General features: G+C 47.8%; 1 protein-coding gene across 1 annotated transcript; it reads right to left on the bottom strand.

The window, feature by feature from the left end:
• Positions 1–12,135: 12,135 nt before the first annotated feature.
• On the bottom strand, positions 12,136–15,035 carry OLFML3 (olfactomedin like 3). The gene is made up of 3 exons (XM_058538855.1): positions 14,784–15,035; positions 13,798–14,083; positions 12,136–13,470 (listed from the first exon to the last, which is right to left on the bottom strand). Exons 1-3 carry the CDS (start codon positions 14,895–14,897, stop codon positions 12,650–12,652), a joined length of 1,221 nt encoding a protein of 406 aa, XP_058394838.1. The 5' UTR covers positions 14,898–15,035; the 3' UTR covers positions 12,136–12,649.
• Between the last annotated feature and the right edge of the window lie 447 nt (positions 15,036–15,482).

Here is a 15,482-nt window from a genome sequence, read left to right as displayed (position 1 = left end):
CCTGCAGCTGTTCCACTCTTCTTTCTCCCCAGGCTCTGAACTGCTTCCCAGCCCCTCACCCTCAACAGGCCACTTGCCTATTACTTTCCCAACAAGACTGGGATTCTTTTTTGTGTGTGCGAGGAAAATTAGCCCTGAGCTAACATCTGTTGCCAATCCTCCTCTTTTTGCTGAGGAAGATTGGCCCTCGGCTAACATCTGTGCCCATCTTCCTCTGCTTTATATGGGACGCCACCACAGCATGGCTTGACAAGCGGTGCGTAGTTCTGTGCCCGGGATCCGAACCTGAGGACCCCGGGCTGCCAAAGCAGACCGCGCGAACTTAACCACTACGCCACCGGGCAGGCCCCAAGACTGGGATACTTTTTAATGACAACTCTATCCATTTTCACTCCGTGTCTTCGTCCCCTCGCTCCAAGCTCTGAGAAGCCTTGTCCCTTCTCCTCCTTCCACTTCTGTCCTCATCCTAAGCGGACTCATCCCCTCGCTGTTCTCTTTCTCAGTTACACCTTCAACCTCTGCCCGGGCTTATACCTATTACCCTCTGGGGAAAAAAAATGTTTCCCTTGCCCTAAAAATTCCTTCTCTCATCGGCTAATTAACATAATAACGAGATACCACTTCACACCCATCAAGCTGGCAACAATCACTGCGTGTGATAACACTGAGGAGACTGAGGAATAGAGTGGGTACTCACTTTGGGAAGTCTTGTGGCCCTGCCTAATAAAACTGAGGCTGTATACACTCAGGATGCACCAGTTCTTCCACTGCTAGGGGTCTGTCCAGTGACTGTCCCACATGGGCACAAGAGACATGAGCAAGGGTGTCCCTGCAGCACTGTTTCTAACAACGAGAATGGAAGCAACCAGCAGTGGGGGAAAGGATTTGGCTTCTTAGTACAATGGTAGTAAAAAACAATGAACCAGAGCTCTATTGTCATCATGGGCAGTCTCGAAAATCATGCTGAGATTTTTAAAAATTGCATAAATGTATTTATAGAAGATACTTTTATGGGAATTTAAAAACATACAAAATAATTCTACAAACCACATTGGTACAGATATATTCAATAAACATATTTTTTAAACGCGTGGGAATACTAACTTAAAGATGGTGATTACTCGTGGTGGGGGAGAGAGGAGAGGTTAAAGTGGGGAGGGGGTTAGCTGTATCTGTAAGCTTAGATGTCTTTTTTTAAAAGAAAGAGAGAAAGATCTATAGCAAGCATCATAAATATTAACATTTTAAGTCTGAGTGGTGATTCATGGTTGCCAATTATATTTTTTCTGTACATTCAAAATATTTCATAATTAACAATACATTAAAAAAAATCATCTTCCAACTCTGATTCTCTTTCTCCCCTGACTCCTGCCCTCCACGTCTGCCTGTTGTTCATCAAGTTTCTCCTGTGGAGTAGCTGTTGTTGCACTGCCTCCCCTCCCCTCACTGACTTGTGTGCTCCACTGCAGATGCCCTCCAGACATCTAAAGCTCTTTCCCTCATCTTCCTGACCTCTCTGCATGTTTGAGACTCCTGGCTGCCTCCTCCTTCTTGGACTTCTCTCCTCTCTCGGATTTAGAGATGAGAACTCTTCCTAGTTCTCCTCAGTCTCTCTCCTTCACGGGCTCCTCATCATTCCTCCAGCCCCTGAATATACATCCATGCTTCCTTGAACCTCAAACCTCTTTTTACATTTATGCTTTCTCCTTCCACAAGCTCACCCACTTCCATGCAGTTACTACAGTGAAGGGGTCAAGAGCCTGACCTTTGGTACAAGAGCCAGACAGACTTCGGTATAATTTCTGGCTCTGCTACTTTCTAGGTATGGGGAAAGAAGAAATTTTCCTCTACCCTTCCTCTACCCATTGACATAAGACAGATTAACAGGAGAAAATCAAATTTAATTTCATACATACAGGAACCCCACATACATGAGAGAGTCAGAGACCCCACATACATGAGAGGTTCAGAGACAGAAAGGCAAAAGGAGGTATTTATGCCATCTTGAGCCAAGGAATGGGACAGGGACTGGGGCTTCAGAGGGGAGGAGGGTAATTCACAGGAAGATAAGAAGAGCAGATATTCAGTAATTAGACGTTTGCCCTATCATACAGATAGGTCATAAAGTTATTTCTGGTAATAAGTCTCATTATAGCCAAGCCCCTCAATTTAAATTCCCTAAGGGAGAGGTAAAAGTTTCTCTTGAGCCCACAGGGTCTCAATTGCTTTTAGCTCAAAATACTACACATGCCAAAGTGGCACATCTTGGGGTGGCCTGCCCTGAACCCTATCACTAGTATGTAACATTGGACAAATTATGTATTTAAACCTCAGTTTTCTCATCTGTAAAATGGAGATAACAGTCCTAATCTGTAGGGTTGTTGTAAGGATTAAATGAGACAGTGCATTTACTGTTAACTCAATAAATGTGATTGTTCACACAGCTTCCACAAATTTACCTTTACTCCAAAAATCTCCCTTAGCAATATGGCCCTGATTGGGTTTACTTGGCTGTTATTTCCCTATATACCCTTAGAGGCAATTTATATTCTCACAAAACTAACCTAGTAGCTATTTCCTGGCTATGCATGTGCCTAACCACTTCCACAGCTTTGCTTGTGCTAGTCCTTCCTCCTGGAACACCCTTTCAGTCCAGTCCTTCCTCTAAGGCCCACCTCAAATACTACCACTTTATGGAGCCTCTTCAAATCTCTCATTGGAGTATGACCGCTTCCTCCTTGGAATTCTCAGGAAGTGCCCTTCTCTTAAGGAACTTACCTTAAACTACTCAGGTAGTCTTAGGCAGTAGAGGGAAATGCATGCCTGCTTTATCATCCCATCCTTAATCACCTCCTCTTTCCCCTAGCCCAATTGAGTTGTCAGCCCCTGAGGCACAGGAGTCATCACTGTGTCCTACTCAACCCCCAGCGCAAAGCCTGGCTCTCATTAAATATTTGTTAGTGGGACCAGTTGTTTCGAGGGGTAAGTACTGGGTCCAGTGGGTGCAAAGGGCTCAGTAAACAGTGCTGCTGTTTATTATTTCTGTGCAGTGGCAGGGCCCAGAGGTGAGTGCCCTGCAGAAGCTGCAGCCCAAGGCAAAGGTGAATTCATGGTGAATCTAGTGAGTCTAGGCCCCAGGTGATGCAAGGCTGGCAACAAGGTCCTGTTCCCAGGAGACTTGCAAAGAAAACTGTGTGCAAAAGAAAAAAACCCTGCCTGGGTTCTGGCTCTCTGGCTTCTGACCTTCAGATGTATTTCTACACTCAGGAAAGGAGCAGCTGCTTCGGGGAGCTTACTAGGTGAAAAACCTAGTGTCTGGGGCACTCGCCTATCAAGCTCATGGAGAAGATGCTTGGAAGGAGAGGACAACCCCTGGATAGTCAACATCCTCCTTTTTCCCTTTGTGCCTTCCTGCCTTTTCATCTCCCTATTTTCTTCAAACATGCATTGAGCCAGAGCACTGAAGCTGTAAAGAGGAAGTTACTGTCCCTTCACAGTCTAGTCTGGGGAGATGGGTCCATTAACAAGTGATGACAGACAGTGAGACAAATGACACAGTGCTGGAGCTGGGATAGACTCTTGGACAAGGAGGTCAATTGGGATCCTCCTGCAATGGTCCAGTTGAGAGGTCATGACAGCAGTGGCAGTGGTGTGGAGAGGAGCCCTCACGGGCGTCCCTCCAGCTCAGGCTGAGGAGCCTCCCGAAGTTGCTCTATCCCCCACCCAGGGCAAGGCTGGGGTAGAAGGGCCTCCTGTCACATAACCTCTACCACATTGTAATGTAATTGCCTATTTATTCATTTCTTTATCCCACCAGTCCACAAGCTGTGAAGACAAGTCAATGTCTGTCTTATTCACTGTTGTGAATAAGCACATAGTAAATACTTCATCAATATTCATTAAATTTTTAATTAATCAATTGTCTGTCCCAGTTGGCTTTGACATTGAAGTGTTCCCACAGATTCTGCCTCTCTCTTGGGCTCCATTCAGACTTCAGTGTCTCTCGGTGGCCTTCCCTGATTCAGACCTGTGTCTCACCCCTGATTTTCTTCCTGCTCCATGAACTAGGCATCAGGCTCTCTACACTGTCATGGGGTTCTCACTTTGCAGTCTGAACACCATTTTTGGCTTTGTATTTTCTGCCTGCTGATGACCACAGAGGTTTAATCCCACAATGGGGGACAGGTAAGACAGACTTCATATCCCCTTTTTGAGTCTGAGATATCTACAGTTTCCTTTTGTTTGTAATAATCGACTCCTCTAATTATGTCTTTTCATTTGGACAACATCCCTTTGCTCCTTCTTGCCAGGCCGGCTCCTCAGCCTGTCCCATTCGTTAGCTGCTGGAAACCCAGCACGGACACGAGACGGTCTATGCTAAGTATTAGATGAGAAATGCGAGCAGCTGGCATTTGTGTAGCTTTATGATTTATACATTACATACATTATCTTCACATACATTATCTCATTTAGTCATCACACCACACCTGTGAGGGAGATATTAATATTGTTCCTATCTTACAGATGAGGAAACTGAGATCACATAGGCAGAAAGGAGCTGAAGTACAACTTGAACCTTGGATGTCTGCTCCGAGCCCTTCCACTGCACTGCCTTCAGCAAGAGGGTGAGCCAGGCTGATACATTCCAGACCATGAATCAATAAGAGTGTTGAGCTGCCTCACTTGCCCTCATTAAAAACCCACAGAACATATATCCCAATTTATGGCTGATAATTTGTCTGCAATTCACAGGCTTTCAAATGAATACTGAAGTTTGGTTTACATGAGATTACTCCCACCTCAATTTAAAATCCAGAGATACAACTAACATTTCTTCTATGTCTCCCCTTACCTACTCAATTATTAAACTAGTGTTTCTAGTTTACATCTTTAAAGATTCCTCTAGATATCTAAGCAACATCCAACAGTAAAAAATATCTCACCTCAATCAGGACTAATAAGGGCTGGGAAGGACGGAGAGATGACAAGAAGGGGATTTGCTAGGTCATAATCTGGAATGAGAGAAATCCACATCTATATGTGTTTACTTCCCCTGTGCCAGAAGGGAAAAATGCTTGAGAATCCAGGTCACTGGGTAGAGATTCCAGAGGGTAGAACCTACTGCATCTTCAGCCACTACCAACATAAGACATGCACCTGCTTCACAAGCCACTGAGCACACTGATCACACCACGTGCAGAAGGCCCTAGACACGGGTCCAGTGAGTTAGAAAATACTTGTATGACTTGAGGGACTAGACCAGACAATTTTAAGCCCTCTTCCATCTTAAAATAGGCTATGCTTCTGGTCTGTAGAATACTCTGCCATGCTCTTTATGACTCCAATAAATGTAGCTGGCATGTATGCTAACTTTAAATCTTTCAAAGCCCTTTCACTCTTGTACTGTTCTAGCCTAGAGTGGACAGCCAATTAGAAACAGCGACAGAGGGCCAGCCCCGTGGCTTAACGGTTAAGTGCGTGCGCTCCGTTGCTGGCGGCCCGGGTTCGGATCCCGGGCGCGCACCGATGCACCGCTTCTCCGGCCATGCTGAAGCCGCGTCCCACATACAGCAACTAGAAGGATGTGCAGCTGTGACATAGAGCTGTCTACTGGGGCTTTGGGGGGAAAAAATAAATAAATAAAATCTTTAAAAAAAAAAAAAAAGAGCAACAGAGAGTTCTCAGAGTGGACCCAATGGCTACAGGGAGAATTGACAGGTGACAGTGAGAGAGGGGAGAGAAGAAACACTAAGCAGAAAGGCATAATAGCCACATTCTACACAGCATAATTGGTTCTGAAGGCATCATGGCATAGCAGCACAGTATAGTAATTGATGTTGATAATAACTCTGAGTCATCAAGAGAGGTTAAATCATAGATATGTCACTGTGAGCCGGTCACTCAACTGATTTACAAAATATTTGTTGGACGTGCAGTATGCTCCTAACTCTGGATCCAAAGGATAGAAAGATGGATAAGACATGGTCCCTGCCCTCAAACAGCTCTCTGCACTTCAGTCTCTTCAATTGTAAAACGAGGGAGCCAAACTCAATGATTCCTAAGACTCCTTCCTGGAGATGCTAAAAGCTTGAATCTCAACAATCCTATGAGATGGTAATCCAGGTAACATAACCCTGTTTTGCAAATGAGCAAACTGAGGCTCAGAAGGGTTAGCATCTGGCTCAAGGTCACAGAGTTAATGAGGAGCAGAGCCAGGACACTCAGCCACACAGACCAATCACAATGAAATAGATATGTCTTCTTACTCCCACTCCTGTGCTCTTCCCACACTATCTTCCTTCCTCGAAAAGGGCAATCAGAATAGATGGAGAACAACTCGTGCATTTGACAACTGCATGGATGTACAGGTCTGGAATACAACATTCAGCAGCTACAAAACAAAAATCACGTGCAATTCGACAGTAACAAACATCTGTGAGAACAAGTGCAACCAAAACGGCATTGAAGGATCTGTCAAAATGAACATGTTGCAAGATCAATTTAAAAAGTCAATAGTGATGGCTACTAGGGACATATGCTGAACAACTAAAATATGTTTGAGAGAAAATGCGGTAGAAGGAAAAAGGCAGCTTGAGACCACTACGTTTAAAAAAAAAAAAAAAGGAAAGAGACAAACTCCCAAATGGAAAACCAAACACACACATCACTGCTGGTAGAGTTGGTTCAGGCACAGAGAAAGGGTGGATGCTACCACACACTCTGCTTTCTTCCCTGATGGCTGGCGCAGGATGCCTGTCAACCCCACTGTTACTGACAATGTAGAGATCTATGGTGGGAAACGTGCCATGTCTTCCTACAGACAATGTACAAATGGAGAGGCAAGGCAGCTGAAGAGCCACTGGATCAAGACAGATGGTTTATAACACCAAACAGAGATGGCCACTAGCATACTGTCCAATATAAGACAGCATGAGTCATAGCCCTGGGAATGAGCACTGATTGAGAACTGTTATTGTTCTGGATGCTCTGATAGATATTTTATAAACACTAGCTCACCTATTCCTCACAACAAGTCTCTAGGGTAGGTGATATTCAGTGAATCTCAGAGAACTGATTTGCCCAGGTTTACATGGCTAGAGAGTAGCAGAGCAAAGATTTGAACTCAGCCTGAGTTCAGAGCTCCAGCTCTCTCCACTCCTCCACACAGCCTCCAAGACATAGACAAGGCTCTGAAACATTAGCTGTGTGGCTTTAGACAAATCATTTTAATCTCTATAATCCTTAGGTTCCTGAGACTTGTCTATCTCATGGAATTGTTGTAAAGAGCAAAGGAGATAAAATGCATGAGCATTTTGCTACCTGAAAAGACTTCTGCAATCATGGTAGTATTAATAACAATAACAATAATAATATTTATTAAGCATCTACTGTGTGCCAGGCCCTGGGCTTACTGCTTTACAGGGATTATTCATTTAATTTTCACAACAATCTGTGAAATCGGTACTATCACCCACATTGTATAGATGAAGAAACTGAGGCTCACAGGGGTGAAGTTACTTGCTAGCAAGTGGCAGGGCTGGGGTGGGAGCAGGTGTAACTACTCCAGAACACATGCTGTGAGCCAGATGCTGAACAACAAAGGTCTTCCCACTACCTGTCCTGTGGTTTTATTGCCTTCTTCCCCTGTGGCCACAGGGCTTAGATGTGCTGGCCTAGTTTGAGACTTTCCCCTTAGATGCTGGAGTTAGAAATCGTCACTGTGGGAAGGCCAGCACGTTCTGCAGTTGAAAGGAGAATGCTTTCAGTTTTTACCTGTAGCTTGTCTTTGTCTAATTGAATTGAAAAATGACACCAAGAACATTTACTGCTTGCTGGTAACATGCCACTCCTGAGTTAGGAGCTGAGTTAGGAGACACATATGCCCAGAGTTCCAAGGTTCACAGTCTAATGGGGGAACACAAATACAAGTACTTACTAAGCCCCATCTATGAGCCAGGCTCTGTGTTAGGCCCTGGGGCACAAAGATGAGCAAGACACAACACACTGTGATACAGGCTCCAACTGGGATGTGCACAGGGTAAATTGGAGCCCGAGGGAAAGGCACCTGATCCTGTAGGGTGGGAGTGGAAATGGTCAGAAAAGCCTCCCAAAGGAAGTGGGGTTTCAGAGCTACATACTTATTGTCTGCACCGCTCAAGAGTTTGCATATATTGTTTCTAATTCTCACAGCAACAATACTATTGGGCAAATATTATTATTATTTTACAGACAAGGTAACTTGCTCAAGGTATCATAGCAGTAGCAGAGCCAGACTCCAATCCCAGAAGCTCTAACTCGAAGCTTGCCAGACTCTAAAGTTGGTGCTCTTTCTAATATGTCAGGTTGCCTCAGAGAACACTGTGCTACAAGCTATGATGGAGAAAGAAACAACACACCATGAATGAACAGACCAGGAAAGGGTAACTGACTAGGCTATCTAGAAGGTGTCATGGAGGAGGTGTGATTTGAGTGAGCCACGGTAGAATGATTCAAGACAGGCCTGCACAGGTTCTTTCATTATTCTAGTGAGTCCTTGGGGTCATGTGCAGGGAGGAACACTCTAAAGGGTCAAGGCTATCTGCCCAGCAGTCCAGGGGATGGGGTGATTTTTTTGGTGGGGAGGTAAGGTGAAGATGAATCGTCATCTTTGAGTTGTAGGAAACAGAAACCCACTCATACTAACTTGAGCAAAAAGAATAAGAAAGAAAAGCAAACAAACAAGAAAAGGGAGTATTTATTTTAAGGATTCAGGTATTTTGTAGACCTCAAGAACTAGAAATGTATTGTGACCACAGAAGGGATGGTCAGAGAAAGGACATGCACACTGGCCAGGATCAGCTGCCCTCTCACTCCTGCCTCTGCTGCTGTCTGGTGTCTGCCTCATCCCTTTCCCTCTGCAAGTCTGGCTTTTGCTGCCTCCCAATACTAGGGCACAAGATGCTTCCAAAGACTTTCTCAGATATGACATCTTTGATCTGCATTTCTAAATCCCCACGAGAGAGAATCTGATTTGTTCCCCTTGGGCCAAACAGCTATGGCCAGGGAGTAAGGGTGTCCATTCTCAGAGAAGGTGGAGTTTGGGCTGGGCAGACCCCCAGAGGTCACGCCAGAGTGTTCTGGAGAGGTGTACAACTCTAGATATTGTCAGAACCCATGTTCTGGAGAAAGGGGGCTGAGAGGTCTTTTTCCTACTTTCTCACTCTGCCCTTTAATACATTGGCTTCCACATTTATAATTCTTCTATGGAGTTATTAAATCCATAAATAAAGATTTAATCTTTTAAGCTCTGCATTGTGAGAGCAGAAGTTAAAGAGCAGGCAGAGGAGAGCTTATCAGCCTTGGTGGCTGGGGTAGTAAAGGAGGAAGCTTCCAGCCTGCTGGGGCAGAGGGACCAGGAGAGGCTGCAGCTGCTGACAAGGGCTAAGGGCAGAGGGGCAGCCCCTGCCCTCTGGCGGAACAGAAAAGCCCTCCTGGACCAGAGACCACTCTGCCAAGGCAGCTACAGAGAGGCGGGATAGCAGGTCCTAAAGAGACCTATCCTGAAGGCTGGAAGAAATACCAAGATGGTCTCAATAGCTCTCCAAATGAGCATGTTTTGACCTAAACCAGGTAAAGAAATGGGAAGCAGTGGAAGGGGCGCCTATACAAGGAGAGGGATTGAGAAGGGATCCAGAAAATCTGAGACTGGAAGAGGAAGAAAAGGGTAAGGGCTCTGGTTCTTATTTAGCTCAGAGCCCTGTCCCAGAGGAAGCAATGACAGCTGAATCAACAACTTCATTCTTTACAACTCTGCCCTCTCCCTCTCCACCATCCAGGGCTCGGACAACATTGCCTGGGTTCCTTGATGAAAATGACAAGATGAGCGCTTTGGTTTCTCTGGCGGGCAGACACAAAGACCAGCTCCAGGGAGGAGAGGATATTGAGAACAAAGAGGAGAGGTTGGAAGGTAGAGTACCAAACTCCGGGGAACGGAGTCTGGGTGAACCCCTTCCGCTTCTTGATGCTATTCTGCATCTCCATCCCAGCTGTTTACTGTCTTAGGGCCAGGAGTTGGGGCAGATGTAGAACTTCTTTCTGGGCTTTTAGCTCCTCTTTCCCATTAGGGCCTCTGCTTTCCACTGTCTTTTGTTCAACGCAAACCAGAGGTCCTACCTGTTTCTGCCAAGTGATGGGTTGTGGAGGGTATGGGAAGGGGTGGGGAGGCGTGGTTTGGATGGTAGGATTCAGCTACCGAGGCTCTCTCCTTGAGCAGCAGATAACTCAGTTTAATGAATTTGGACAGTTCACTGGATCTGCCCACACAGTTCCACTCACCTTTCAAAACGGTTCCAAAATAGCACTAGCTATTGTACAGGAGCCAAAAAGGAAAAAAGCAAAAAGTAATAAATGACAAGGCCCCAGAGATTTCTTCCCTTTCAGAAAAGTCTGAGTGAACTTTTCCAAAGAAATTTTAAGCCCAGAAAAACAAGGCTGCTTTTCCCTTTCTCATTAAGGAATCAGTCAAAGAAAGATGCTACAGAGATAGGCACACACGCATGAGGCAGAAGGAGCCGGTTCTTATACTCTGCTCTTGGCACTGATGTCATTTACACAACACAGTCTCAGAGCTATTGTCCTCAGGGTCGTCAAAAAGCCATTCCTGATGTCTGGTGCTGTATCAAGATAACTCTGTAGACAGAGCCCACCCTCTAGTAGCTTTTGGTCAGACACTGACAGCGTCACACTAGGAAGGAGATAAGCGTCCCCCATGTGCTCGCAGGCACACACAAGGCTGCACTGCTGCCCCTCGTGGCCTGGACCCCTCTCTCCAGGCCTCCACTGAGAGCTCCCTCCCCCCTCCACACCCCTCCGTGTGCACCGTGCGCTGGAGCCAGATGTTCCGTGGGCAGACCCTGCTGTGGGCTGACAGGCAGTGATTACTGTTGCCAGCCCCACATTAGCAGAGAATTGAATGGGAGAGAGCCCCCACCCGCCTCAGGCTCCCTACAATAGCGCCTTTGTGAGGTGCCTCACTGCCTTTCTTTTCCCCTTCCTCACCAACCTACGTCAGGAGCCACTCTGCCTGAGGAGAGAAGAAAAGAAGACAAAAGGAGGATCACAGGGCCCTGACTGATCCACCCTATCCTGGGGAGGGGAGGAGGGGTGTATTCTGGGGAGAAGACTATGTTCCTTTCCTGTCCCCCACTGGGGCAAATAACCAGAAGGACTTCCAGAGCTGCCTGTGGTCAACTTCCCTATAAAAGCCGTGGATCTAGTCCATCAGACAGCCCTGTTTGGGAGTGCTGAGCATGGAGATGAGGCTGGGGTGGGGCCTGGTACAGAGCTCACAGATTCCTAGAGGCTGAAGTCCAAAACCCAGGTTTTCATCTTCCTGTCCCTTCTCCCTTCCCCAGACTGCTTTCTGTAATTCCAAACCAGAGGCCAGAGTACTGGGCAGGAAAGGGTTAAGTTTCCAGGACTATTGGACAGACTTCTGCCAGGTTCCAGGACTGGGTGGGTAGGCTGGGGTGAGGAGGGTGGAGAGAGGGATGTCTTGGGAAACTGGTAAGACTAACATCTGGGACATGGTCTTTGCCCCTCCTCCTCACCCAAACCGCAGACGCTGTGGCAGCAGGAAAATCAAAGCGGTTCAGACCAAGCACGATTGTGCAAGCCAGCCTTGGGGGCCAATCCGATGCTGGAGATGAGAGTGGGGTTCGGGATTGGGGGCAGAGTCCACTTCAGAGGTGAGACTTAAAGTTCTTACTAAAAACACATGTCTTCAGGGCTCTGGTTTCCACACTAGACTTCAATGCAACTAAAATCCATTTTCTGGTTCAAAACCTCTGAGAATTGGAATTGGAAGCTCTGCCGCTGGGCCCCAGTCTCGCAGCCAGAGGCACAGTGCCACTGGTGGTTCTGGGAGGGCTGCTGCAGATGACGGTGGGTGTGGAGGGAGGCCTTTCGCCCAGCCTCCTCAAGTGTCGGGATTCTGCCGCCTCACCAGGCGCCTCAGCAGGCGCCTCACAGTAAAATCGGTAACTAAAGAAGTCCCCTCTCCCTCAGCAAAGAGAGCCCATCCAAGTCCCTTAATGTGACCTAAGGAGTGGAGATGGGGTAGAGGAAGAAAATGGAGGGTCATGGGGAGAAATTTGATCTGAGGGCTACTCCAAACAAACACAGGCGAGGAGCAGTGGATTTTCCTTTTAATGCAAAATGTTGCAATACAAAATGATGTGGAGAAAGTCCCATTCTTTAGGGCGCTGAAGGGAGAAGGGAGAGAGGCAGAGTTGAAAGTCTCTTTCTCCTAGTCCTCTCTCTCTCCAACTCACACTGAGGCAAGAAATATTCTGTTGCCTGTTCACTGGGGTTGCCCCCATAGGAGGGTCAGAGCTCTGGGTCTGGGTCCTCTTTGACTGGCCTGAAATTTGTTGACGTGGGGCGGGAGAGAGGGAGTGAACAGTCAGGGTTTTCTTTCTTTTAGCTGGAAAAGGATTACTCAAGATCTGGAGTCCCATATGAAATGAAGGGGTTATGAGAATTTGGCTTCCACTGGCTAAAAAGACAGGATTTGAACCACTACTTGCTCACATTTGGATGAGGAACAGGAAATTTAGTGAGCATATAAATGTATGGAGGTGAAAGAGATACAAAAACCAAGGCTAGCTCCTTAAACTTCTTCCTCTTTCTTCCTCATGTCCAGCTTATAGACAATCTGGTAGCCATCATCCCAGGCATAGAGCTGGCGCTCTCGGGGGTTATAGCGGAGGCTGGCATGGGCACCATATCGGCGGGGGAAATAAGGGAGTGCTGCCTTTTCAGGGGTCAGGGTGCCACTGGCATCAAAGGAGCACTGGATGCGGGCCCGACTGGCAGGGCGGGTGTTATAGACAACGTATAGGGTCCCACAGATGACAAAGGCAGCCTCAGCATTCTCTCTGGGACATGGTGTGTCCCACTGTTGCTCTGTGTCCAGTGTCTGAGGGTCTAACTTGGCCAGACACAAGTGCCTGTCATCCTCCCGGGTGGCATAGACAGCCCAAAGACCCTCCTCATCAGCTGCCAGGTCAATGTACGTGTCTGCTGTCAGCCCGTACGGGGGGATCAAACCCTCTGCTGGGAATACTGAACTGTCCACCACCGTTCGGTTTGCCAGGTGGAATTTGATGAGCTGCAAGGTGTTCTCCAACTCACTACCCCCTCCAGGTCCTCCAGGAGGCCTCCGGGCATAATAAAGAAAGCCACCATATACCAGCTGCCCCGTGCCCACCCAGGGGAAAGGCACCCGGACTCGGGAAGCTTTCCGGGCAGCCATGGCAAGGGTGAAGTCACGCAGCCTTGGGAAGACAAAGGCTGTGTCATTCTGTGTCCCATCTAACACGTAGATCTTCTCTGTTGGCCCCATTGGATCCTTGGTCCATAGACCAGCTGGGCCACCAAACCGCTTCAGGATCTTCATTGATCTCACCTGAGAGATTGTGTAGCCACAGTCTGGTGGGGAAGGAGAAAAGCACAGGACAAAGAAATACAGGCAAGAGTTAGAGCCCATCTCAGGACCCTCCCGGGTGGGCCATTTGGAGAATAGTGGGCATTTGCCTAGTGGATGCTTCCACTCTTAATGAAGGATTGGGAAAAAGGGTACCACAGAGGCCTGGGTCCCCAGAATCTTTCCTTAATGGAACTGTCTTGACAGAGATTCCCCTAAAATAGATTCCAGAAGATAGAACCAAGGTGGACTGGGACAAGGAGAAAAACGGAACAAACTGAGGAAGACTACAAGTTCTGAGAGTGTTAGGGGTCTGCTCTCAGACTGCTTACCTGTCACCATATCATACTTCTCATTTCTTCTGCCCTTGCCTTTGGTCCCAGGGCCTCCGCTCACCTTCTCCTCAACCTCTACACAGGGTAGAGCTGGGTTCTGGGTCTCCAGATAGTCCACCTCCCGCTCCAGACGGTCCACTCTCCCCGAGATGGTGTCAGCCTCAGTTCTGAGTGCCTCCCGCTCCTTCTCAGCCACCTCCAGCAGCGGCAGCATCTTGTTCTTGAAGTCCCGGAGCTCAGCAGCGTGCCGACTGCTCTGGTCCTGGCACTGGGCCAGCCTTTCCTGAAGGGATGGGGGAGTGGGAGGGAGGGCTGCTGGGTTACAACTCCCAGGCAGGGAGAGGCCCAACCAGGGAGTCAGGAATGGGAAAAAGCACAAACTCAGCCAGGCATCAACATCCCCTTCAACCCCCACAGAAAGGAAACCAGATGGTCAGAGATGCTAAGTGTGCAAGGAGCCCAGCTCAGATTCACCTAAGTCCCTACCCCGACTTCCTGTCCTCCAGCCTGTGTTCTCTGTGAGCAGTGCCACTGGTCATCTGAGCTCTAGGGCAGTCTAAGTCCATGAGAGAGGGAAAGGGTCTCTGCTCCATTATACAATTCCCCTCTTGGGAATTAAGATGCTACAGACTTCAAACCGTTAAAAAGGCAGAAAGTCGCAGATTCCCTGGGAACTTCCAACTTTAATAGAATTATCATCTTGTCCTGAGCTACATCCCCACAATCCTAGCTCTCATCTCCACGCTGTCCCCTGTTCCCATCTAATCCCAGGGGTAAAGCACAAGGTCTATTCGCTTTAGAATTGCTCTATGTATGTGGGGAAAGAGGAGGGCTTGCAACTTTAAGGATCCTCTTATTCAAGATGGAGTTTTCTGTAGGTTCTTACATAGCTCTATCTCGTCATCCCTAGATCCCCGACAAACTGGGTGAATCCACATGTGGAATCCTTCCAGCCTGGGCTAGAAGAGAAAGGAGTCGCTCACCTCTAAGGCAGCTAGTCGGCGTTCCATGTATTCCACAAGGTGGTGCTGCTGTCCTTGAAGGGGTCCCGACCACGACAAAAGGAACAAGATGAGAAGAGGAGTGCAGGGCCCCATGGCAGCAGGCGAGTGGGGCCAGAGGAGAAGGAGTGTGCAGTAGTGTGCAGTCGGCCTCTTCCACTCAAGCCCGTGAGTTAGCTTTGGAGGCGGGGTGGGGGCGGTGCCTCCTCTCTTTCTGGATCTCTGGGTCTCTCTCACTACTCTGGAATGCTTTCAGTCACTTTACAGCCCCCACCCCCTCCTTTCCGCCTGGATTGATCAAACACAGATGGCCCTATTGCAGAGCAGCCAGAAGCCTTAACCACCTCCTGCCTAGGCTGTAGCCTCCCCAGGAGAGGGAAGGAGATGGAAACCCTAGGACAGAGGCCTTCTGGGCAGCCACCCAGGAAAACGAGCTAGCAGCAGGAGGCAGAGGCCCCAGAGAAAACTCAGCAAACTGTATTCCCATGTGTTAGAATGCTTCCAGTGCTGACTTCTTAGCAAATATCCTTCATTAATCCTTCGCCTTTCCAGCAATAATAGCATGTTTGTTTGTTTGTTTGTTTTTGCCTTGTTCAGTGGAAGCTAGAAGCGGTGGAGATGAGGTTTGAGGGGAAGAGGTGGGAAAAAAAGGCGACAGTGGCCATGTCTGTACTCCTTTCT

This window comes from Diceros bicornis, chromosome 4, assembly GCF_020826845.1.
Source record: "Diceros bicornis minor isolate mBicDic1 chromosome 4, mDicBic1.mat.cur, whole genome shotgun sequence".
Classification (NCBI taxonomy): domain Eukaryota; kingdom Metazoa; phylum Chordata; class Mammalia; order Perissodactyla; family Rhinocerotidae; genus Diceros; species Diceros bicornis.
The sequence above is the reverse complement of the archived record's forward strand: the minus strand, read 5'-3'. Positions and strand labels throughout refer to the sequence as shown.

What these genes read in the sequence shown, in the direction of transcription:
- OLFML3 (XM_058538855.1), bottom strand. Translation starts at nt 14,897, where the DNA reads ATGGGGCCCTGCACTCCTCTTCTCATCTTGTTCCTTTTGTCGTGGTCG. An exon ending in GCCGACTAGCTGCCTTAGAG is followed by an intron (nt 14,084 to 14,783) that starts GTGAGCGACTCC and finishes CCATCCCTTCAG; the next exon opens with GAAAGGCTGGCCCAGTGCCA. An exon ending in GAAGTATGATATGGTGACAG is followed by an intron (nt 13,471 to 13,797) that starts GTAAGCAGTCTG and finishes CTTCCCCACCAG; the next exon opens with ACTGTGGCTACACAATCTCT.